The 26,224-nt window shown below is 48.2% G+C and overlaps 1 protein-coding gene across 2 annotated transcripts in view; it reads left to right on the forward strand.

The window, feature by feature from the left end:
- Positions 1–26,224, forward strand: part of NDST4 (N-deacetylase and N-sulfotransferase 4) — a 209,827-nt gene that overhangs the window by 18,774 nt on the left and 164,829 nt on the right. Inside the window, exons 2-3 of one of the 2 annotated variants that reach the window (XM_080674250.1) lie at positions 3,594–4,005; positions 4,703–5,904. In XM_080674250.1, coding sequence (XP_080530376.1) covers positions 4,927–5,904 — 978 coding nt within the window. In that variant the 5' untranslated portion in view covers positions 3,594–4,005; positions 4,703–4,926. The remainder of the gene's footprint in view (positions 1–3,593; positions 4,006–4,702; positions 5,905–26,224) is intronic. The other variant, XM_080674251.1, reaches the window with a different exon arrangement.

The following is a 26,224-nucleotide window of genomic DNA, read 5'->3' on the forward strand; positions in this document are numbered from 1 at the left end:
GGCGTGGCTCCTCTGCCCTCGGGGTGGGAGGAGCTGCTGTGTCTATACCAGGAAAGGTACCTCCATGTCGTACTTCCTCAGTCCCCGCTGCAGCTCCCTTATAAATTGCTCCTGTGGAGAGAAAAGGAAACAAAGGCAGGCAATGCCAACACTGTTACATGGATCGGCCTTTCTAGAGGCAAAAGAAAAGCAGAGTAAAGAAGACATTAAAGGCATGTGGCAACGCAAGAACTTGGTGTGTTTTAGGATGGACTTGAGTGACAGTTGAATTTGCAGCTGTGTCTGGGAATGAGGGGCTCCGGATAGAGGCTGGTACGTTGATGAGTTAAATGGATGCCGGAGGGAAGCCATTGCTCCTGCTGGGGGAGGGGTGGAGGGTAGGGCCAGGGCGGGGCGGCGGAAGACTGGAGCATCTCTGAAACGGAACTGCCATTGGACAGCCAGTCAGGTCCCAGCTCGATTCTGAACATCATGTAAATCTTGCCCCAAATCCATACAAAATGAAACGTGTCACAACCCTACTTCAATGTCAGCCCAGGGCCCGAGGGGAACCATCTGGGCTCGGGGACGTAGGAGGACAGGCATTCCACGGCTGCTGAATTCCGTCTCCCCTGCACCAGACATTCTGGAGATGTCATTGCTTTGGCAGTGTGGAGGGGAAGACTAGCTGATGAGATCCTGACTGTGAAATAAATGCAGAGTTCCTCGCAGTGGTCGCCGGATCTCTCCACGTGGTCCCAGAGCACCCGCGCTGCTCTGTCGGGAAATCGCGCATGGCCTCGCAGGACCCACGCCCAGGTCACATTGTCCCTCCACAACCCCCTCTGGTGCTAGTAAGCAAGGCGAACACACAGACATCTGCAGTTTGATTTTCGTGACAGCAGCTCTTCCTTTGGAGACACCTGCCGTTCCGCTGCTTTGGAAAACGAGACCAGGGAAGCAGGTGGACACCGCGTGGCCCAGGGAAGGGGGGGCAAAGCCGCTGCGGCACACCCGCGGTTTTTGGGCCATTGGCTCTTCATCACCTGTGACCGCGGGAGGCCAGCTCCGAGCTGGAGCCTATTAATATGATGTCACGCCATGACGTGGCGCCAGTAATGTCATCAGAGTGACGGGACACTTTCGGGAGTGTGCACAGATGAAAATGCACACTTTGGGGACTAAGATGAATTTCTGTTACATTGCAGAGATCAAGAAAACATGACGTGTAGAAAAGTTAGGGACTAATCTACCCGCATTCAGTGGAGGAAACACCATCGTTTCAGAACACCACGAAGCACACCACTTTGATTACATGCCACAGTGATCGTGACCTTGTGCCTTCATTGTGAGAAAAGTAACATGTGTCGGGATGGTGACTGCCCAGAATAACATCACAGCATTTTGTGTTTGGGAAGCTGAAGGGACCTTCACGGGACCAGAGCACATGATGTCGACCGAGTCCTGTGGACTTGGTGGCGATGTTCAGAATCAGGAGTCTGCACGCGTCTTCAGCCAGAGCCCCTGCAATTCCCTTAGAGCTGGCTGAAATAGTTGGCCTGAGCTGGGCCCCTTGGAGCAGTGTTTCTCTAGCACTTTGACCATGACCCAGAGTAAGAGATAGCCTTACATTGGCCCAGAAACGCAGACACACACACACACACACACACACACACACACACACACACACACACCTAACTGATACATGCTTCCTACTTTCCCTTCACCAACATGAAGTATAGCCCCACTTCTGTCTGGTCGCTTTCACTTTCGTTTTATGTGTTGGGGGCCCATTTGAAAAACAAAATGCATCACTCTTCAAAGATGATTATAATTTTTGGAATTTTCCCTAAGAGAGCAGTAAGTGCCATCAACACATAAGAATAAACAGTTAAATGTTTATGTAACAATATTTAATTTGAAAACCACCATTTTATTAATATGAGCTAATTCTTCATAATATTCCTAAGAGCAAAGAAAAGTCTTCTGAAGCACCTGGAAGCAAAGTGCCTAGTGAAGTGTTCCGCCCATGTGTTACCCGGGAAAGTGTGCCCGCCCGTGTGTTACCCGGGAAAGTGTGCCCGCCCGTGTGTTACCCGGGAAAGTGTGCCCGCCCGTGTGTTACCCGGGAAAGTGTGCCCGCCCGTGTGTTACCCGGGAAAGTGTGCCCGCCCGTGTGTTACCGTGGAAAGTGGGCCCGCCCGTGTGTTACCGTGGAAAGTGGGCCCGCCCGTGTGTTACCCGGGAAAGTGTGCCCGCCCGTGTGTTACCCGGGAAAGTGTGCCCGCCCGTGTGTTACCCGGGAAAGTGTGCCCGCCCGTGTGTTACCCGGGAAAGTGTGCCCGCCCGTGTGTTACCCGGGAAAGTGTGCCCGCCCGTGTGTTACCGTGGAAAGTGGGCCCGCCCGTGTGTTACCGTGGAAAGTGGGCCCGCCCGTGTGTTACCCGGGAAAGTGTGCCCGCCCGTGTGTTACCCGGGAAAGTGTGCCCGCCCGTGTGTTACCCGGGAAAGTGGGCCCGCCCGTGTGTTACCGTGGAAAGTGGGCCCGCCCGTGTGTTACCCGGGAAAGTGTGCCCGCCCGTGTGTTACCCGGGAAAGTGTGCCCGCCCGTGTGTTACCCGGGAAAGTGGGCCCGCCCGTGTGTTACCGTGGAAAGTGGGCCCGCCCGTGTGTTACCCGGGAAAGTGGGCCCGCCTGTGTGTTACCGTGGAAAGTGGGCCCGCCTGTGTGTTACCGTGGAAAGTGGGCCCGCCTGTGTGTTACCGTGGAAAGTGGGCCCGCCTGTGTGTTACCGTGGAAAGTGGGCCCGCCTGTGTGTTACCGTGGAAAGTGGGCCCGCCTGTGTGTTACCGTGGAAAGTGGGCCCGCCCGTGTGTTACCGTGGAAAGTGTGCCCGCCCGTGTGTTACCCGGGAAAGTGTGCCCGCCCGTGTGTTACCCGGGAAAGTGTGCCCGCCCGTGTGTTACCCGGGAAAGTGGGCCCGCCCGTGTGTTACCGTGGAAAGTGGGCCCGCCTGTGTGTTACCGTGGAAAGTGGGCCCGCCTGTGTGTTACCGTGGAAAGTGGGCCCGCCTGTGTGTTACCGTGGAAAGTGGGCCCGCCTGTGTGTTACCGTGGAAAGTGGGCCCGCCTGTGTGTTACCGTGGAAAGTGGGCCCGCCTGTGTGTTACCGTGGAAAGTGGGCCCTAGGTACACTTACATGTGTCGTGACAAGTCAAAGCTTGTTGAAATATTGCAACTTCCGTGAGCAACTCCAGGTCACCTCTAGAGTTTTCCATGATTTTGGTGACCTTTCTAACTTTAAATATCTGAATTTTTAAACTGAAATAAAACTTGCTGATGTGGGAGTTAAATTACTTAATTCGGCCAATTGCTGGGATTGGGTTTCATCTAACTTAACCATGGGTTTCTCTCCCCAGGGGAATCAGACCATGGGCCCAGCATCACAGATCACTAGCCAGCAGTCTGCCTCTTTCCTAGACCCCCTCATCTCTGTGTCCCCTTTAAAGGCGCCAGGACTGACTCAGCAGGACAAGGGGCAGGAGGCAGCTCAGTGTCGGGAAACAGTGGCCACCCGGGACATGCTAGTGAAGGTCCCTTTCTTTTCCATTTCAGCTGAACTCCCCCTGCGCGGAGTGTCTCTCCTCAGCCACCTGAGACAGGAGCAGGCTGCAGCACACCCACTGAGACCCCAGTCCTCCTCTCTGCTGGACGCCTCTCTTCCCAAGACGGTCACGGCCCCCAGCAGACGCTGCTCCTCGCTGAGTCCTCTGTGGCCTCGGACTCTCGGGGGAAGGACTCCAACCCGTGTTTCAGAGAATCTACAAACACACCTCGGAAATGAGTGAGAGAGCCATGGCAGCGGATAGGCAAGGCAGTCTGACTTCCCGTGACCTCATCTGGAGGGAGTGTTGTTAGGGAAGCAGAAATTGGAGGATTGAAGGGAAGAAATGATAACTCCTGAGATTAAAACACACACACACACACACAAACACATCAGACCTGCTATCTCCAATGGTAATAATATGTATGTATCATTCTAACTCTAAACATATTAATGTTAAATAAATGTCACATTTAAATTTTATTTATTCTTTTGGTTGACAGATTCTAATCCCATATGCTTTTTTTATTTCTTTTTCCCTGTTGCATATTACAATGTGCTGTTCTAATATGCAAAACTGTCATCTTATCCTTTGTATATTCAAACATAAAAGTCACATTTTTGATGTCAGAATAGATAAGGATGTAGCAAAGTATAAACTTGTCATGCACTTCATTTCTTTTCAAACTCCTGATTGAATTTATTTTTGAAATACCAAGCAAACCCACAGCAGGTGGACTGGACAGACTGCTGTTCCTGTGGGACCCTGTAGGGCAAGGCCAGGTGGTCATGGTGCAGGGTGAGGCCAGGTGGGGATGGTCTCCTGTTTGTTTAAATGGATTTTTAAATCCAATACATGAGCTAGAAGTGTAGCAATGGATATAATACAAGACAAAACATACAAAAAAAAATAGGATTCTGTCTTCTTGAGAATATGAAAGAAATCCACTGTATTCTAAGTGGTAAAATCTAGACTGCAAACAGCAGGCCCCTCGTGTTTTAGCACCGTAGCTGCACTGACATGATGTTGGATATGCATGTTACTGAAATATCAGCCTGCAGGAGCACATAAATGTTGTCTTTCTGATTGTCCTGGTCATTACATTGCTCCCTTTTCCAGATAGTGTTTGACGGACCAGGCCACCATCTTTGGTTGGACTCTCTCCAGCTCCCGCCCTGGCCCCCCACCTCCCAGCTTGACCCGCGGGACCCCTCCAGCCCTCACATGCTCTGCAATGGTTACATGAACTCGTGGGCAGCAGCACACGCACCGTCTCACGCTGCGCCCAGGATGGCCCTTTAGGGTAGACGTTGGGAAAAGCTTCCCAGGCCGGACCACAGACAATGAATCTCCTACTGAAGCTGCGGAGAAGCTTCCGCACCCTCATCGCGCTCCTGGCCACCTTCTGCCTGGCCAGCATCGCAGTCTCCGCCTATTTCCTCTACTCGGGCTACCGGCAGGAGGTGGTGCTCCTGGAAACCACCTCCAAGGCCGAGTGCGCAGACCTCAGACTCCTGCCCTTCAGGGCCGCGGAGCCCCGGACCGCCAGGCCCGTGGACACGTCACGCACGGACCCCACAGTGCTGCTGCTGGTGGAGAGCCAGTACTCCCAGCTGGGCCAGGATATTGCCGCCATCCTGGAGTCCAGCCGCTTCGCCTACCACATGGTCATCGCGCCCGGGAAGGGGGACATCCCGCCGCTGACCGATGGCGGCAGGGGGAAGTACATCCTGGTCATCTACGAGAACATCCTTAAGTACGCGGGCATGGACGCATGGAACCGGGAGCTCCTGGAGAAGTACTGCGTGGAGTACAGCGTGGGCATCATCGGCTTCCATAAAGCCACCGAGAACAGCCCGCCCAGTGCGCCACTGCGGGGCCTGCCCATCAGCCTCCTGAACAACCTGGCACTGAGGGACTGCCTGGTGGACCCACACGCCCCACTGCTGCGCCTCACCCGGGCACCCCGGGTGCAGCAGGGCCCACTGCCTGGCCAGGACTGGACGGCCTTCCGCTCCAACCACTCCACCTACCAGCCCGTGCTACTGGCCGCGCCACAAAGCGGGGAGGGCCCCCCGGCCGCGCCCGGTGCCCCACTCCACGCCACGGTGGTCCAGGACCTGGGGCTGCACGATGGCATCCGGCGGGTGCTCTTCGGCAACAACTTGAACTTCTGGCTGCACAAGCTCATCTTTGTGGATGCCGTGTCCTTCCTGTCGGGGAGGAGGCTGACCCTGTCCCTGGACAGGTACCTACTCGTGGACATCGACGACATCTTCGTGGGGAAGGAGGGCACACGGATGAACGTCAAAGACGTGAAGGTAAGAACATTGGTCATTAGCATCATCGTTTCTATTTCACTAACTCGGTCCAGGCAAAGTGTAATGTGAATATTTTAGGTTCCTCGTTACCCAAAAAGGTTAAGATGCAGCAGGTTTGAAATAAACTAGTCATTTAACAAAATCTTGAACTAAGGTTCAACTCTTGTAATATTCACGTAAAAACATTCAAACCTGTAAAGAATTTTTTTTAATAGATTTGAGTCAAACTGTCGACAATTGCTGAGAAGCAGTACCTCAACGGATTGGGATAGCTCCGGAGAATGGAGGTTTTTCCACCCTGTTTTATACATGACAGTCAAAGGAGGAGACATAAGTGGGTCACATGAAGTCTATTGGTGATAGATTAGGGAGGCGGGAGAAAGTAAAGTGGGGAAACCTCTGGGATTGGATAAAAGGTAAAATGATGGACACATGCTTCTTTTACTTAGGTGGGTGCAGGTTAGTTAACAGTCAACAATTATCATGATTACAACAGTGAGGGAAGTTACAAGCTACCCAGACATTTCAACTGTATGTTATCTTAGATGCAAAAAGACAATAGGCTCAGGTAAGGTAAAGGTTGACCTTGTCAGGCAAGATACTGGCCTAGGACATAACTGCCCCCATAACTGCTTTAGTTAAAGTTTAATTTCAGACCATCCTTTGTGGTTACTTTAGGTCTCTGAGTTTGCAAGGCCTCCACGCATGCCTTCCCTGAGCTTGTCAGGTCAGCATGTGGCCCCTTTTTTCTTCCACACCTCACACACCTGGATGTTTCTGAGGGGCTAGAACTGAAATATCTGTTTGAGCTGAATCTCCCTGCCTGGCCTCCTCACTTCCCCGCTGGGACACCAGCCGGCCTCCTTCTCTAACCCCTGCTAACCAGTTCATCCCAGAGCTACCCTAGGCTGCTCCCAGGCCCTGTCAGGCCTGACGATGGCGATTGAAGCATAAGATGGAGAAGTAGCCTGAACCTTGCTAGACCCCCAGGGAAGCCCAGCATTCACGTATGAAATGCCGTGTCCTGTGGGTGCAGAGATGAGCAGTCTGAGGTGTGTGCTGGGCAGACCCCTGAGCTCCCGCTGCTGGGGGGCACCCGTGTGGAGGTCGCACAGTATGAGGGCAGGGACACATCCTGCTGGGTCAGACTGTGACACACTCACCAGTGACCTGTTAGAGCCAGAGCCGCTGTCGCGCCGGGCGGTGGGCAGTTCTGAGGACAATCCCCTCTCTGCGTCTGGATTCAGCATCCTCTCATGTGCCTCTCCAGTCCTGTGTGCAACTACACCCTCCTGTGGGCACATAACTTCAGCAAAGATAGGAACAAAGAAGCGGGACGTGGCCTGGAATTGCACAGGAATAAGGGGTGTTAGGGTCAGGTCCTCTTTCCTGCAACAAGGCTTCTATCCTCCGAAGATGACTCCTCGGTACTGATTCAAGTAAAAGCTTTCTTCCCCTCCCGAGACCCTCTGTCTGCACCAGAACAAGCCATGATTATTACGGAGAAATGAGTTCACGTTTTCAAACCTTCCCGCTGCCTGTGAGTGGCAGCCGGGCTCCTGGACCCTGCGGGAAGCCCAGGCAGTTGGAGGAGGCGTTGCCCGAGGGCAGTGCTGTGAGGGGTTCATGACCCCATGAGGCCCACCTGGATTTTCTGTTTTTTCTCCTGGATTTTTTGTATTTTCTATTCATTTTAATTCATTCAAACTCTAGTTTTAGTTCCATTTTTAAATCATAAACTTTAAAAGAGGCCGAGTGCCTCCCGGGTCCTCTGAGTGACCCTAAAACCCCGAGGAGGGCCTTTCCCCCAGCCCCTGGGGCCCGCAGGTTCTCCATCACTTGGCCACACCGCCGCTCAGGGGCAGTGATGCCCTCCCTCTGCAGGAAGCACGCCCCTACTCTCCTCTGCTCACACGTAGTCAGAGGTCAGCCATGACTCCTGTGACGTACCCCATGCGGGATGGTGGACACCCACATGCACAGGCAGATAATCGGAGGTGCTGTGTGTGTGTGCACATGTGTGAGTGTGTGGGCTTGTGTGTGTGCGCGTGCATGAGTATTGGTGTGTGTGCATGTGTGTGAGTGTGCCTGTGTGAGTACATGCACATACGTGAGTGTGCATGTGTGCACATGTGTGTGTGTGTGGGTGTGCACATGCGAGTGTGTGAATCTGTGTCTGTGAGTATGTCTGTGTATGTGCATATGGATATTAATTATATATTCTACACACACACACACTTTAAAAAACTATCCTTTTTGTTCCTTTGGTGTTGTTTCTGATCAGTAATCAGGGCAGAGTAGCCCCGAGATTGGCACCAAGAGCTGTGACCCTTGGCCACGTACAGGCCAATAGGAAACACTGTTTCAAGCGTAAAACTTCTATTCTCAGGCTTGGCATCGGATTTTCATTTTAACTTTATTTTTGGATGAATATGATTTTTTGGAAAAGGATCTGAAAGTGTGTGTAGAAAGTTCTGGATACTCCGTGTTCTTCTTTGTCACGTTTCTTTTCTGGGCGTGTAACATGTCCTAACCCCCAGGAGAGGGGAGAAGCCAGGTTGGCTCTTCCATGTTAATATATTCAACCCAGGGCCCGAATCCTTAATCTCACCATGGCACCATCCGTTGCTCCTCAGTGTGGAGCTGTCCGATGGGCACAGACCTCAGGACTGGGTGGTTTTCAGGAGCCAGGAGCCAGGCCAGACACGCTCACCAGTTTCAGCATTACAGGGCAGAAACCACTGTGGATGATGGGGACAGAGAGCGGGAGACCGCAGGAGGAGGCAGCATTGGCATGTGAGTGTGCGGGCCTGTGTGTACACGTGTGCGGGCCTGTGTGTACACGTGTGCATGGTCCAGGGAGCGAGTCCCAGGCCGCAGGTTCAGCCAGGCGAGGTTTGGCTGGAATCGAGGCCGTCTGGGGAATGGTGAGTTGCCTGTGTTGGTTGGATGCTGAAGAAAATAAACAGTCGTGGGACGAGATGCTGAAGATGTGGTTGTGTCCATAGCAGCGAGCGCTGTGGACAGACGGATACCAGCCACTCGCTGACGGTTTTAAGCCAGAAAGTGACTCGATCAGAGCTGGGCTTGGAGACCATGCGTGTGAACCAGGGAGATGTTTGTGAGAAGACTGTTCAAGAACCTGTTACAACAAGATGGGCATAATAATCATTCTATGCATTTTGCTGTTCGTTTTTATTGATTTCAGAGAGGAAGAAGGAGGGAGGGAGGGGGAGAGAGAGAGAGAGAGAGAGAGAGAGAGAGAGAGAGATAGAGAGAGATGATGAGATGGAGTCATTGACCTGCTGCCTCCTGCACCCCCCTACTGGGGATCGAGCCTGCAACCTGGGCATGTGCCCTAACCGGGAATTGAACCGTGACCTCCTGGTTCATAGGTCGATGTTCAACCACTGAGCCAGGCCAACTGGGCTATATATGTTTTTAAAAATAGTATTTGTTTAGCACATGACTATACGCTAAGCACAGTGCTAATCATTAAGGACAACACTAAGAGGAAATATTTGTACGTTTTCTGAATGAATAAAACACGGCTTAACATATTCAAATGGCCATCCAGCTAATCCGTGATGGAGGGCAGAAGGAGCCCAGACTATCTGTCTTGAAAACAACGACTTGGGTGTGGGTTTGAGCCTCAGCGCCAGCACTTACTAGTTACCCTTGGACGTGTTTATTGATTGACCTTCCCAGTCCTCGGACTGTGGGTCTGTAACAGCAGACGAAATCAGCCATATTCCAAGCTTTGAGGGAGCCCTGGCTGAGATGGGCTGGGAAGATGGAGGGACAGACGGGCTTGTGACATCAGCGCAGCTCAGCTTGGGGACAGTGGATGGAAGGGGTGGTTGGCAGAGCCGGGAGGACTCGGAACTGACAGGGGTGGATTGGGACCCCACGGTTTAACCTGGAGGTGCCCATAACACACAGAATGGGCAAAGGGAAGGTGCGGGAGACGAGGAGAGTGGATTAGGGTCCTCCTGGTTTAAGGGGACGTCCAGGCACAGGCATTTGCAAGAGCAGTCTTGGTTTGCAGACACGGCCAAGGGGGCAGCTGGGTTAGGCCCCACTTGGCTTCACGCTTGCCATGTCAGTGCTGGTCACGGAAGGGAGTGGTCAGGCCAGCAGGAAGGCAGCTGAGATGCACAGTTTTGGATTTCCTGTACGAATCCCACAGTCAAGACAAGTTCGATTCCCACGGAGGAAAACTGTCTCAGGTCCCAAGACAGCAGTCAGGAATCCTGACAGCCACCCCTAGGCCCTCGGAGGAGCCAGCCCCGCAGCGAGCACTGGTGTCTCGGCCACGTCAAGGCCAAGGCTGCCCACTGAGCCCACAGGTGTCATGCAGCCAGGAGGCACAGCCATTCGTCTGGAATGTGGCCTTTCAGGTTCTTCTCTCCTTACTGATGACCCTGGGCCACGAGGCCCACAGCCCGACCTTGCACTGAGTTGGCCAGGAGCGCCCAGTGACTGTGGCATGAACTCCCGGATGTGAAGGGATGTACAGAGTTAAAGTCTCGAGAGAACAAGGAAGCGAAGTCCTCAATTTTTAGTGATTGTGCCCAGAAATTGCGTCCTGAGGGAATGTCACTTTGGTTTTCTGTTTATTTTCCTGATGCGTATTCATGGGCGAGAGGTCTGTCCCTTGTTGGAAACAAGGGTGTCAGAGGCCCGCTGTCATGGAAGCCTGTTTTCTGGGCATCCACGAATTATTTACTTGTTTTATTTTTTAAAATATAGTTTTATTGATTTCAAAGAGGAAGGGAGAGGGAGAGAGAGAGAAACAACTTCTGGTTCATAGGTCGAGGCTCAACCACTGAGCAATGCTGGCTGGGCAGGGCCACTGCGTGTTTATGGCTCTCACCAAAAGAGACCACATAGGGTTTCACGACTAAACATCCCCACCCTTTTCCTGTCCCCTGTAGGAATAAATACGTGTGTTCTGAAATCAATTCTATGATCATGGGGACATTTAGAATCACTGTATCTTCCTGATAAATTACAAGTTTATTATCGCCATTTCAGGTGCCTCAGATCACACCACAGTGCCTCTTTTTACCAGTTTAATGCTCTTATGGCTCCACTCTCCCAGTGCTGCCCGCTAAAGCAGGTCCCTTGTTATTATACACAGCCTGTCTGTGTCTCTGGTGACAGAAGTAAGTCCACGTGGTTGACGTTGGTTGTTCATGTAGCCTGACCATCTTGGTCATTACTAGTGAATCTCATCAAGTCTGCAGAAGGCGGCCCAGCCGGCGTGGCTCAAGGGTTGAGCGTGGACCTATGAACCAGGAGGTCATGGTTCGATTCTGGGTCAGGGCACATGCCCAGGTTGTGGGCTTGATCCCCAGTTGTGGGGCATGCAGGAGGCAGCCGATCCATGATTCTCTCTCATCATTGACATTTCTCTCTCTCTCCCTCTCCCTGCTTTTCTGAAATCAATAAAAATAAAAACCTGCAGAAGGTAATAGAGATGTATTATTTAGAGAATCAATGCCTGCCAGCAATTCTCTGGTTCAGAAAGCTCCTCACAAAGTCTGCAGTGGAAGAAACCCCAAATAAATCCCTCCCTGGATAACCGGGAATGACAGAGCAGCACAAGGCAGTGATCCTGCGGACGGAATACAAGTGAGACCAGCCACTGTTTTTTCCAAAGTAGCAATGGGAGCTGAAGTCCTCTTCTCGGGGTGTCATTTCCCTTTTTCTTTGCAAAATGGAGACACAGTCCTTTTCTGGGCATAGAAGCTGAATGATGAGAAGGCACGCTATCCTAGGCTCAAAACTCCGCTCCATACAGATCTGGTCTGTTGAGTACAAGTTGCTTGGTTTTTTTTTTTGTTTTTTTTTTTTAATCTATTTTTATTGAATTCAGGGAGGGAAGGAGAGAGAGATAGAAACATCAATGATGAGAGAGAATCATTGACCGGCTGCCTCCTGCACACCCCACACTGGAGATCGAGCCCGCAACCCAGGCATGTGCCCTGACCAGAATCAAACCCGGGACCTTTCAGTCCACAGGCTGACGCTCTATCCAGTGAGCCAAACCAGCCAGGGCATAAGTTGTTTGTTTTGGGGCACGAGCATATGTTTCACCAGAGAACACTGGATTTGGGGGGCCATTATCTTTGGGGGGAAGTAATACTTGAAAACATTCGGTCTGAGGAGAGGACTGAGCGCTGGCTGACAAGTCATGAACTATAATCTCATGCAAGTTTGTCATAAGCATCAGGCTTTCCTGGCGCGTGGCCTGGGAGCTGATAAGAGCCCACCTTCACCAGACTCTTGGGAGGTTAAATGAGCACGCCTGTGGGTGACACTGAGGAAAGTGCCTGGGGCTTTGTGAAAATCAGCTGCTTGACTCACTAATGGAGCTGAGGGAGAAAGACTCCTTTGACTCTTGTCAATAGTGCGATGGCCACATCTCTCTGATGCTAACAGGACTCAGCTTTGTGCATCAGCACCTCAGATGTTTGGGTGAGCCTTAAGGGATTCCATCTCCGTTTAATGAAGTGCAGGAACTTACATCGATTTTGTTTAAATGGAGGTCGCAGGTCCTAATGTGCCTGCCTTATTGCCTAATACCGTGTTTCCCTGAAAATAAGACATCCTCTGAAAATAAGACCTACTTACAGGTTTCCTTCTGAGTGAAATATAAGGCATCCCCCGAAAATAAGGCCCCAGTCTCTGTCTCAGAATGAAAATTAATTTACCGTAAACTGGTCGCGAGGGCCGCCCCGACTGGCGTCTAGCAACCAGTGACGTTACGCGGAGTGCTGACGTCACTGCTGTGTGGAGGCGGAGCGGAGGTCGGAGTGAGTGGTGAGCGCGGGGCGGGAGAGAGGAGGAGACTTTCGCAGATGCGTGTAGAAGAACAGGAGGATTAGAGCGGACCAGACGCGGCGAAGGTGGTGAGTGCTGGTCTGTCTCTGGTGACACTACCTGATGCTCGTGGCCGCCTTCATGATGACTGAAGGTTCTCAGTCAGTGGCAGACCCTGCTCCAGCCCAGATCCAGGCCCCAGCAAGCCCAGTGACAGTCCCCAGGCAGGCCCCAGGGGGTAAATGTCTGGTAAAGGGGTGGGGGGAGGGGGATCACTTAAAATGACACAGGAGGATCAGAGGGGGCAATCAAAATGACACAGGAGGATCAAAAGGGGTTACTAAAATGGTAATCCCCCCTCTGATTCTCCTGTGCCATTTTGATTCCCCCCTCTAATCCCCCCTGTGTCATTTTGAGTGATCCCCCTCCCCCCACCTTGATACCCCAATTCCTTTTTTTTTACCCCTAGAAATGAGTGCAAAAAGAAAAAGCTACTCCGTGGAGTACAAGAAAGGAATCGTGGAAGACTCTTGGGGCCAAAATCTTACTGCTTTCTGCAAAGAGAAGATGTTGAGTATCCGATTGGTCTGAAAATGGCGAGCAGAGTATGGTAACCTCATTGAACAAGTGGACAAGGGAAATGCTAAAAAGCGCAAGTGTGGATCAGGTCGGCAACCATTATTTTCCGAGCTGGAAGACCTGATCTGTGAATGGGTTGTTGACAGGAGAACAATGGCTTTGGTTGTGAATAGGGCTCAGATTCAAGAATTTGCCCTTGCAATGGCACCACAGTTTGACATAGCCCCCAAAGACTTCAAAGCATCACAACACTGGCTGGATAATTTCCTTCAGCGAAGTGAACTGTCTTTAAGAAGATCTACAACATTGTTTAGGTTGGAAGATAACTCAAGTTATTAAGGGAGCACTTGCATTCAAGTCCTTTATTGATGATGCTGACTTCTTTAAATACAATCTTTCCAACATGATTGCTATGGATGAAACTGCAGTGTTTATGGGCCAATCATCTCAAACAACAATTGAACAGCGGGGTGCCTCCTTAGCGTACATTCCCTCCACTGCTTACGAAAGTGCATGTGTTTCCTGTATTTTGGCAATTCGTCTGGATGGCACTAAAATCCCACCTTTAATCATTTCTAAGGGCAAGAAGGAAAAGATTGAACGTGTTTTGGGCGTTTTTATTCTTGAAACTGAAAAAGCCTGGGCCACACAAGCAGTTATAAGGAAGTGGGTCAATTTAATGCTGCCGCTTGTTATGCGAGGGAGCCAAAGAGGTCTGCTAGTCTGGGATGCAGCCAGCACTCACCGCGCTAAAGACATGAAGACATTTCTTCACGAAAGAAAAATAGATCAGATAATGATTCCCGCAGGAATGACGGCCTATCTCCAGACTCTTGATATTGCAATAAACAAGCCATTCAAAGACAAATTGCGCATGGAAATTAATGACTACATTGAAAATAGAATGGAGAGAAATCAGCGTGGAAACTTTGTGAAACCTAAACTGCAAGAAGTTGTGACTTGGGTGAAGAATTCATGGGAGAAAATCACTGACAGTTGCATTGCAAATGCACTGCAAGCAGGCTACCTTGACAAGAAGTACTCATTTAAAGACAGTGCTATTGCTAAACATGAGAGATTTGGTCCACTGATTCTGAAAGAAATGGAGTCACAAGAAATTCACCAGGAAATTCAGGAATTGGATTGTTATGATGATGTTCCAGAAGATGATGACATGATTGTCATTGAATAAATGAGTAAATTCTTGATACTGTAGGACTCACAGTTTGTCTGGTTTGTGTTGACAACTACCATACTACCGTACCGTATACAGGTAATAAATTTCCTTTATTTTCATTTAACAATAAATGTGTACCGTATTCTTCTTCATGGAAAAATAAGACATCCCCTGAAAATAAGACCTAGCGTGTCTTTGGGGGCAAAAATTAATATAAGACACTGTCTTATTTTCGGGAAAACACGGTACAGGTTCCCACGTGAAATCTGAAAGTTGTCATTATTCCCTGTTTTGCTCCTTTGTATTGAAAAATAAACCTACAGGAAATATCTTTGCTCATCAGAGAGCGACTACATGCTATGGAAAATACCAGCGTTTCTTCTAGTCATTTACATTTTACTGGTTGGGCGTGCATTCAATATAACTTTGCGACCCACTGCGGTTGCAAATGCATAATATGAGTGTATAGAGCATCAAGTCATCGCACACTTAAAGGGAAAAATGCTCTACCTCTTTAAATGTTACAGCACAAAAATAAAAATGGTTTCTGGAGTCTGTATTCCATTGTTAAAACTGTCATTTATTTAACATTTGAAAATATCAAGGCATCAATGGTATTTATTTATTTTGTGTTTGTTTTTTTAACACTCAGTTTTATTTTATACTAGGGGCCCAGTGCACAAATTTGTGCACCTTAAAAGGAACGGTGGGCGGCAAGGCTGTGGTGGGCACAGGGCAGGGTCTTGGCCCATCCTCTGTGCCCCCACCTGGCTCCTCCCACCGCAGACCCCAGTCCCCTTTCTGCTAGCAGCCCTGATCCCGCCATCACTGCTACCACACACTGATGGCACAGAGTGAGTGGGGCCGGCACTGTCAGTGGGTGAGAGCAGCAGCTACTGCCCCTATTGCCCCTCAAGAGCAGGGGGAAGTGGAGAAGCCCTGAGGGGCAATCGGGGCCAGCAGCCGCTACTCACACCTGCTGAGGGAGCTGAGCCATCAGGGTCAGCACCAGGCACCAGCAGCAAGTGCAGGCGGCGGCTCTGGTGCTGGTAGTGGGTGCGAGCACCAGGTGGGACCATGGTGCATGGGAGCAAAGAATTTTCAGTAACAACCAGAGGCTCACCCCAATGACAGTGACCGGCGCCCCCCCCTCTAGGTCTGGTGCCTCCGCTCACTGGCTCCACCATCCCACTGCCATCGACACGCTCTGCCGCCTGTTGCCGAAGCCCGCCATGTCCCACGCGTACCCCTTGGTGGTTAGTGCACATCATAGTGACCAGTTGTTCGGTTGTTCCGCCATTCGGTCTATTTGCATATTAGGGTTTTATATATAGAGATTACTTTCAGGTGAGCAGTGTGGTGGTTAGACAATTATATAATCTACTAGAGGCCTGGTGCATGAAAATTCATGCACTGGAGGGAGGGTCACTCAGCCCTGCCTGCCCCCTCTCACAGTATGGGAGCCCTCAGGGGTGGGAGGCGACCCGGTGATCAGGGGAAGGCAATGCCCCATCACACCTCTGCTGCTGCCACTGCCGGCAGTGCAAGCCTCGGCCGGCCCTGGTTACCTGAGCCTCAGGCAGCCCTGGGCAGCTGGGCAGCCGCCATCCGAGGCTTGCCTGCACCTCAGGGTGGCCCTGGGCGGCTTGGGGGCTTAGGGGACTGGGGGACTCCAGAGGCAGGTGCTGCATGCCTGCTGCCCCGGTGGGGCTGAGGGGACTGGGCGCCGCCATCTTGTGGCTCTGGGTGCCGCCATCTTTGAGGATAGGGCAGCCAATTAGCATATTCCCTCCTTATTGGCTGTGGGCACTGCCATCTTTGAGGGCGAGTCAGTCAATTAGCATATTCCCTTTTATTAGATAGGATGACGTGTTCCCCTGATAATTCCAATTCCTGCCTGGTACCATGTAAGGCATCGATGACATTTAAATGTTTAACCACTTTATTAAGGTGTGACTGACATGTAAAAGGCTGTACATATTTAATGTCTCCAACTCAAGGAGTTTGGGAATGAGTACATACCTGTGAAACCATCTCACCAGAAGGACCTAAACATGCCCATCGCTTGGCAAAGTTTCCATCCTCCTTCTTTATCATGAGTATTAGAGTTAGTGTTAGTACTCGTGCTATTGTTGTGTCAGTAAGAACACGTAACATAAGATACACTTTCTTAGCAAAGTTTAAACATACAACACCATATTGTTAGCTATAAGCTCTCTGCTGTGTCATAGGTCTTCAGAGCTGATTGATCCTGCATAACTAGAACATTGTACCCTTTGGCCATCCCCTCTCCATCCCCATCCCCTCCCCCAGTACCTGGCCACCACCATTCTGCTCAGCTTCTGTGAGTTTGACTATTTTGGATTCCAAAGGCAAGCAAGAGCTACAGTGCTTGTGTTTCTGTGTCCAGCTCATTTCACATAACACAATACCTCCAGGCCCACTGTGTTGTTGCAAATGGGGGGGAATTCCTCCTACTTTAAGTCTGAGAAATATTTCATTGTGTGCATGCACCACAAGTCTTCATCCTTTCATTCATCCATGGACATGCATGTCGTTTCCGTGAACAATGTTGCAATAAGCATGGGAGTGCAGGTGTCTCTCAGAGGTCCTGATTACACTTCCTTTGGCTATATGCTCAGATGTGGGGTTGCTGGATTGGACCGGAGTTCTATTGTAGAGTTTTTCAAGAACCTCCATAGTGTTTTCCACAATGGCTACAACTTACACACTTTTACTAATCATTTGTTGAACTTAAAATATGTATTAAGGCAGTTAAATATTATGGCAATAATTTGTTTGAGCATTGTCCCAGGCACCAAGAGGTCGCTGGCTCAATTCCCCCTCAGGGCACATGCCCAGGTTGCAGCTGGATCCCCAATAGGGGGCGAGCAGGAGGCAGCCAATCAATGTTTCTCTCTCTCTCCTCTCCCTTCCTCTCTCTTTACTAGTAAAATCAATAAAAACATTTTTATTATTTTTATTTTTTTTAAATATATTTTATTGATTTTTCACAGAGAGGAAAGGAGAGGGACAGAGAGCCAGAAACATCGGTGAGAGAGAAACACCGATCAGCTGCCCCCCGCACACCCCCCACTGGGGATGTGCCCGCAACCAAGGTACATGCCCCTGACCAGAATCGAACCCGGGACCCCTCAGTCCGCAGGCCGACGCTCCATCCACCGAGCCAAACCGGTTTCGGCAATAAAAACATTTTTAAAAAGAAATTCTAATATAAAACAATAGAATAAATAGAACTTATAGAAAATACATGCAAAAATACTGAATTTAGGTAAAAATAAGTTTTAGAGTTGTAAAGCCATGCTTTCTTTTTTTTTTTTTTTAAATATATTTTATTGATTTTTTACAGAGAGGAGAGGGACAGAGAGTTAGAAACATCGATGAGAGAGAAACATCGATCAGCTGCCTCTTGCACACCCCCCACTGGGGATGTGCCCGCAACCAAGGTACATGCCCTTGACTGGAATCGAACCTGGGACCCTTCAGTCCACAGGCCGACGCTCTATCCACTGAGCCAAACCAGTCAGGGCACCATGCTTTCTTGAGATTGCTGAAGATCTAATTGAAAAGGCCAGACCCAATTTGTCAATCAGCCTTTCTTTTGATTTGAAACCCGAATATATTACAAGTGAAATATAAAACCAGTGTTTCTATTTGCTTGCAAGTAACTCTTACAGATGATATTTTGTAAAAGATATCGGATATTCAATATGCTTTATGAGCTTCACACCAGTATCTGCAACATCTATTTTTCTTTTTAAAGGAAGGTTGCAATGCCCAGCACATGTAAGCTAAAGAGAAGCAAAACTGATTTCTTCAGAATGTCTGGACATGTCAAGCTTATCCATCTGAGCAAATATCTCTTTCTGTCCTTCTGTCCTTGAGTAATCTAACTTGTCTTTTTTAAAACCTCCTTTATTTATCTATCTGTTCATCTATATCATAGTACTAATGCACCATGTTTACTTCTCAATTAATTTCATAAAGGGAATAGAACTCAGTAACTAAATGGTTTGCTAGAGCTCATTTTAAGTTATTGCATATTAAATTGAATATTCCATAATAAGCCATGGCACATGATAAACATGTCATATATGAGATGAAATATGTGAAAAGTTTCACAGGCATTTTCACACTCACCATTATACTCCTGCTAGCTTCATTTCACATACAAGTAGAATAGTTAAAAATTTTGGATTATTGAACATATTTTTTACTATTAGAGCAATATTTCAAAATCTTATTTCAACATACCCAATAAGAAATCACTTTAAAATACTAATTGATAAAATTTGCTTACTTTATGTATTACAGTTTGCCTAATTTGTTTAGTTATTTTAAGGAAATCTTACTCTTATACTATTAAATGCTACATTGGCCCTACAGTGTAAGAAAAAGCAACAACGTGTGCGCGCATGTGTGTGTGTATGTGTGTGTGTGTGTGTGTGTGTAGAAATGATCATATGAAATATCTCTGCTAGAAAAAAGTATTATTTCTTATATAAATTCACAAATATGTGTCTCCCCCCAAACAATATTAATACATGCTTAAGAGGGGCATCACCATTTCCTCCCTGCTACTCCCCACATTCAAGACAGACATTTTAAACTATGCACTGTGTTTCACATACTAAATTCCTATCCTATTTGCATACTTAAAATGAAATTTTAGCCCCTCTGTGCATCACTGTTTTAGATTTAACTTTGCTTTTGAATCTCTCAGACTGTCAAGAATTGTGTATTTGATCGAAATCAGCTTGCATGGTGACCTCTCGAAATGAAAATGCACGTTGTATGCTCCCCGGGGGAGGGGCGCTCTGCTCATTCACAGCGAACACCAGCGAATCACTCTCCTGGGCACTTTTGCCAAATAGACACCAGCAAGTCCCTGCTGAGAGGTTGGCTTAAGCCCCCGAGCCAAGCAGTGCTGCAGGGCCTGCAGGCTGCCACCCCTGTGGGGCTGTGGCGGCAGTGAGTTTCGTCTGAATGATTCGCTGCCCAGATAGGCTCTGCTTGTTCCCATGTGGCATGTGTCACTTCTTCCACGGAGGACACAACAATGAGGGAAACGTGACGGGTAGCATGGCGCGTGGAGCACATCTGAGGAAGGGCCCTTGGAAGAGGCTGTGGGAGGGCTAATGGGAGGAACTCTCAAGGTCAGACCCTCCGAGCCCTTGAGGCTGCCCAAGTGCAGAGGTGCCCTGCGGACACAGGGACCCTGGGACCCTCACAAAGGGCGAGCATTTCTCACGCATCCCGAGTGTCTGTGGAACTGCTCTCCTTAGTTCCTGTGAGTCACCATCTGAGAGAGTGGATGGAAATGGTTGTGACGGATTTCTGGGCAGGCGGAGTGGACTGACCAACGATTCCCTGTTTAGGACAGAAACTTGGAGGAAACACCCAGTGACAGGAGGAGGTTTTTACTTTGAGGGGGATGGGCATACGGCGCAATATGCAGATCTTGTAACATGGAAACCCACACCCGAAACCTATATGTTCATGTTGACCAATGTCACCCCAACCAATTTAATAAAAATAAATAAATAACAAGAAACACAATGTGGTGATAGATCAGAAAAAAATGGTGAAAAGCAGTAAAGAATATGACTTTGCTCCAGTAATAAAAGAGATTTCTTTTAAGAGTTTCGTAAGGAGCAAGCACTGACTTTTAGAGGTGGCCTGGAGTGTCGATGGTTCCCTGTGGCTGCCCTTGGTTTGTGAACATTTCAGCTCATGAAAAGGCCAGTGTATCTCTGCAATTCTCACTGTGAAATATTACGTGTGGCTATGATCTCACGTGTCATGTGAAACCCCTTCGCTAACGAAGGGAGGAGCATGGTGGGAAGGAGACACTGTGATATCCGTAGGTATGAGGCTGGGTGCTGTGAGCAATGGGGCAAATGCAACTTTTGTTCATTCCGTAAGATTACATCACTCATTCCATACCCACCTAACATCTCTTCCAATCAGTCTCTGATTTCTTCACTTCCACTAAGATCAGTGCTCACTACTATAATAAGGACAAGGTAATTGATTGGTTTGTCTCATTTTGCTATTTGGGATAAAATTGTTATATTTTGGACAGTCACTACTATTCACAGTAGGAAAAGTTTTAATAATTTTCCATTCAGTGCTATGTGCAAATAGACAACAATGTTCTTGGTTCTTTGCCTCAAAAAAATTAATTCTGAGTGTGTGTTTGTGTGTGTGTGTGTGTGTGTGTGCACGCACGCACACATGCACGCGCACAACTTCAGAACTTTTCCTCTGTGTCAGCTACTCATCTGTTCTGACTCTAAGAAACCATTTTTAAATATAAAAAGACACAATTAATTTTTGCTACCTGCTAGGTTTGTATAATTTAATTCTAAGGTGTCCTTACTGCTCTACTTAAAAAGAAAAAAAAAAAAGAGTTCCTATGGAGTGCAATTCCTCTTTGTACCATTCCTACTGAAAACAAGGGAACTGAAAGAAATCTTGAAATCTAAATAGGCTCTGAAAATGCTCCCTCAAACGTCGCTGCCTTACCTCAAGGCAGGAGAAACCAAGTCAAAGCTTTGTATTCTGCTATAGAAGACCACATCGTGACTTCAATGTACAGAAAAAAAGGGAGAGAGAAAGAAAAGAAAAGAAAAATAATAAGTGGAAGGAGGTAAAGTTAAACTGTTTTAAAATCTCAAGACAAAGTAAAATTTAACACAGAAAACAAAAAGAATTGATTCCCATACTTGAAAACAGGACATGGGAATGAACTGAAACCAAGGTTCAGCTGCCTGGCACCATGAAAGCCAAATGCATGAGACAAATGCTGGTGAAAAAGGAAAGAGGTTTATTCAAGTGCCAGTCACCCATTGAGATGGGCGACTCTTAGCCAAAGCCTTGTCAATATCTCAGTGCAGGCAGACCTTTATATAAGGAGGGGGAGGCAGAGCAGAACAAAGAAACCAAGGGGTGGAGGTTGGAAAGTTCTCTAGCAGATCAGCACAGTCCATTCTGATAAAGACTTTGAAACTGGTCACATGATGGTTCATTGTGTGTCATCTTGGCGTTTGTCATCTTCATTAAAGGCCAGCAAATCTCTTGGAACTGGGATGGCTGAAAGTTGGTGTCTGTATCTTCTGCAGTTAGTTCCTAGGATTCTCATGCAAATATGCTGCTTATCTATATGCTACATATTAGAGTCAGCATTTACAGAAACAGTGCCAAAAGAATGTTGGGGTGGGTTATAATTCCCCACTATTACAGGAAAATCAAATGCCTTACTCGGATATCTAGCTCATATAAGAATTTGTCAAATACATTGCATTTCCTTTGCAGCGGTATTATTGGAGTTGCTTTGCCATCCAAATCAAGTCCAAGAATAAGCACTTAGGGCAATAACACAATTTAATATCATTGATATTAATCAAGCACTTATCAAAAGTGGCAGTGTGGCTCAGGTGAATGAATGGCTGTGAAAGATAAAAGCTTGATTTCCTGTGCCCAGCAAGGAGAAAAAACAAAGGCAAGAAGGGGCCCTGTATGTGTGTATGTAAATCCATGCATATGGACACACACGTGTGTGTGCTTGTTAGTTTCACTAATCACTAATCACTGACAGTTAGGACATCCTTCCGAGCCTTGCAACATGATGCACTGGTTTCAGCGTTTCCCTAGGAAAGACACGGAGCAGCTGGATCAGTAGCAGCCGCACAGCTAACCAGTGCCTGTCTCTGCTGTGTGTGAGGTGTCTAACATGCAGCATCTTCTAGCCACACCTGACAAAGCCATGTCTGTGCATCCAAGTCATTCGTTCATTCAAGGCTAGTGGCTGAATTCATGTTTATTAAGTCAGCCAAAAAAATAGCCTCCCAGGACTAACTTGAAATATGGAAACAGTGTATGCTAAATGTAAACTGCAGACCTATAGGCAACTGTTTTCAGAAACAAAAATGATTGGATTTGAAATTTTTGGGAAATATTCTACAATTTAAACATAGCTTTAGTGGATTGACCTTGGTTGGACAATTTGTGAATGAGAAGTGAAACAGGAAGGATGCCATAGTAATGTGTAGGATTGAGGAAACATTTTTAATAGCAGAACAATAGGTAAGCAGCAATAATAATAAAAAATACTTATTTTACCACTTCTCTGTGCCAAGCATGACACTTGATGTCCTACAGATTTTAACTCAAATCCTCAGAACAATCTAATCACAAGTGCAGCCAGTATTTGATTTCACAAACAGCACCAGAGAGGCCCTGAAGGCAGACAACCTTCCCCAGGCCCTGTGACCAGCAGGGAGAAGCGCTGTGACCTGAACCCTGGGGGTCTGGCTTCAGAGGTGTAACTTCTACTCAGGCCTTCCCTGCCTCTCAGGGTGACCTTTCGATCTTGAACTTTTCCATTAATCACTGAATTTCAGGTTGTTATTTTTTTTCTCTTTATGTTGTAACTTGAACAAATCCCTGTAACTTAACCGTCCTCCTTACAAATGTTTCTAGTAAATGGAAATGTAAGATGGAAATCATAATTCATATTTTGTTGTATGGCCAAACTCACCTAATGCCTTTTTATTTTTTAAATATATTTTTATTTATTTGAGAGAGGAAAGGAGAGGGAGAGAGAGATAAAAACATCAATGATGAGAATCATTGATCGGCTGTCTCCCGAAAGCCCCCTACTGGGGATCGAGCCCACAACCTGGGCATGTGTCCTTAAGTCAAACCTAGGACCCTTCAGTCCAGAGACTAATGCTATATCCACTGAGCCAAACCAGCTGGGACGCCTTTTTAGTTTTTAACATAATACAGTGAAGCTTACATGTAAAAGTAGGTAATTGTTTACTCTATCCAACTCATCCATGATGAGCATAGACTTTTGGTAAACCATACCAACATGCATACTATATATGCATACTAGTACATGTTTGTACATTTAATCACAGTCATAAAAATGATTTTTTCCAAAAGCCTGAGATTGTGTCTCCATACAGCCCGTCTGCCATGCAATTCTGGAAGGAAATCTTTTCAGAAACATCTTTTTCCCCTCAAGTCTGTTATTGGATGCTGCTTAGGTATAACTATTCATGGTACGCTATTGTGGGCAATATTTTTACTCTAGTAATCAAGCAATCTATATATATAAAACCCTAATATGCAAATAGACCGAACAGCAGAACAACCAAACAACCGAACAACATGTTGCTATGACGTGTGCTGACCACCATGGGGTGCACATGGAACATGACAGGCATCAGCCATGGTGGGATGGTGGAGCAGGTGAATGGGGGCACCAGACCAAAGCGGGGCACCGATCACTGCCATCAGGGCCAGCCTCTGGTGGTTACTGAAAAATCTTTGCTCCCTCCCAGAGCTTGCAACTGCTGCTGGCCCTAATCACCCCTGAGGGCTTCTCCACCTCCCCCTGCTCCTGAGGAACGATCAGGGCAGCAGCTGCCACTCGCACCTGCTGCTGGTGCTGGCCCCAATCACTCCGCACTGTCATCAGGTGAGAGCGGGGCTGGTGCCATCAGCATGTGGGAGCGGCGGCAGGAGTGGGGCTGTAGGCAGATGGGACCAGGGGCCATGGCAGGAGGGGCCGGGTGGGGGCATGGAGTATGGGCTAAGACCTGCCCCTGTGCCCGCCACAGCCTCCCGGCCCACAGTTCCTTTCAAGGTGCATGAATTCATGTACTGGGTCCCTAGCCTATAATAATAAAAGTGTAATATGCTAATTAGACCAGACAGTCGAACGACCTTCCAGATTTCCTTCCGGATGAAGTTTTGGTGGCAGGGGCCAAGGGAAAGGAGGTTAGGGTCAATCAGGCATGCAGGCGAGCAGTTAGGGGCAATCAGGAAGGCAGGCAAGGGGTTAGGGGGAATCAGGCAGGCAGGCAGAGGCAGTTAGGGATGATCAGGCAGGCAGGCAGGCAAGCAGTTAGGACTATGAGGCAGGCAGGCAGAGTGGGTAGGGGTGATGAGGCAGGCAGGCAGAGGTGGTTAGGGGCAATCAGGCAGGCAGGCAAGCAGTTAGGTGCAATCAGGCAGGCAGGCAGAGTGGTTATGGGCAATCAGGCAGGCAGGCAGAGTGGTTAGCAGAGATCAAGCAGGCAGGTGAGTGGTTACGGAGATCAGGCAGGCAGGCAAGTGGTTAGCAGAGATCAAGCAGGCAGGCAGGCAAGCAGTTAGGGGCAATCAGGCAGGCAGGTGAATAGTTAAGGGTGATCAGGCAGGCAGGCAGTGTGGTTAGGGGAGATCAGGCAGGCAGATGAGTGGTTAGGGGTGATCAGGCAGGCAGGCAGAGGCGGTTAGGGATGATTAGGCAGGCAGGCAGGCGAGCAGTTAGGGGTGATCAGGCAGGCATTCGAGCAGTTAGATGCAATCAGGTAGGCAGGCGAGTGCTTAGGGGCAAATAGGCAGGCAGGCGAGTGGTTAGGGGTGATAAGGTAGGCAGGCAGAAAGGTTAGGGGAAATCAGGCTGGCAGGCAGAGTGATTAGGGGCAATCAGGTAGGCAGGCAGGTGAGTAGTTAGGAGCCAGCAGTCCCGGATTGTGAGAGGGATGTCCAACTGCCGGTTTAGGCCTGATCCCATAGGGATCCCTGAGGGATCATGACTAAACCAGCAGTTGGACATCCCCCAAGGGGTCCTGGATTGTGTGAGGGTGCAGGCCGGGCTGAGGGACCCCCACCCCGTGCACAAATTTTGTGCACTGGGCCTCTAGTCCTATATAATAAAGAGCTAATATGCTAATTAGACCAGATGGTGGAACAACCCTCCAGATCGAACTTCCGGAATGACCTTCTGGAACGACCAGTGGGCAGGGGCGGGGCCGAGAGGCAGCCAGGGCTTCGAGGGCCAAGCCCCTTGCACGAATTTCATGCATCGGGCCTCTGGTAGATGAATAAAAGCCTTCTTATAAGCACTGGATATAAATAGAGAATCTAAGAAATGAGTCTCAAAAACACATTTTAATGAATTATGTTAGTTGAAGTTATAGGAGTGGTTTTAATTCTTTTAATTTTTTGAATGTTACATCTTTGTTCACTCCATCTATAATTATAAATTGGATTTTTTTATTTTTTTTTAAATTTATTTTAGAGAGAGAGGAAGGGAGAGGGAGAGACAGAAACATCAATAAAAGAGAAACATCAATTGGCTGCCTCCCGCATGCCCCCTAATGGGGATCAAGCCCACAAACTGGGCATGTGCCCTGACCAGGAATCAAACTGGCGACCTCCTTGTTCATGGGTCTACACTCAACCACTGAGCCACAGCAGCTGGGCACACATTGGATTTTTTAAATGGTGTTGGGAGGGAGGACTTTGCAAAAAACAGCTGCCTTTGTCACGCTTCCTCCAGCTTAGGAGTTGTGTTTTTATTGAACACGATTATCCAATATAAACACAGGCCATGACAAAGAGCAGGATTGAAAGTGTGTATGTGCTCATGTGATGCAATTGATCTGTAAGCACAGAAGTCAAAGATGGTAGGGAAGATGGATTATTTTAAAATATCAACTTATTTTTGTTTTTTATTTGGTTGGAAAAAAACCCACAAAGTTTAATTTTTTAATGGAAACTGGAGTATATGTTTCTATCTTCAACCAAGACTGCTTTCCTTCTATATGTGGGTTTATAATTTTCATACAGAAGTTTTAATTTTCATTAAAAAAGAAAGTTAAAACTATTTACCTAATTAAGAATGTGTGAGGTGCGTGTGTGTGTGCGCACGTG

Source organism: Plecotus auritus, assembly GCF_963455305.1.
Source record: "Plecotus auritus genome assembly, chromosome: 6".
Classification (NCBI taxonomy): domain Eukaryota; kingdom Metazoa; phylum Chordata; class Mammalia; order Chiroptera; family Vespertilionidae; genus Plecotus; species Plecotus auritus.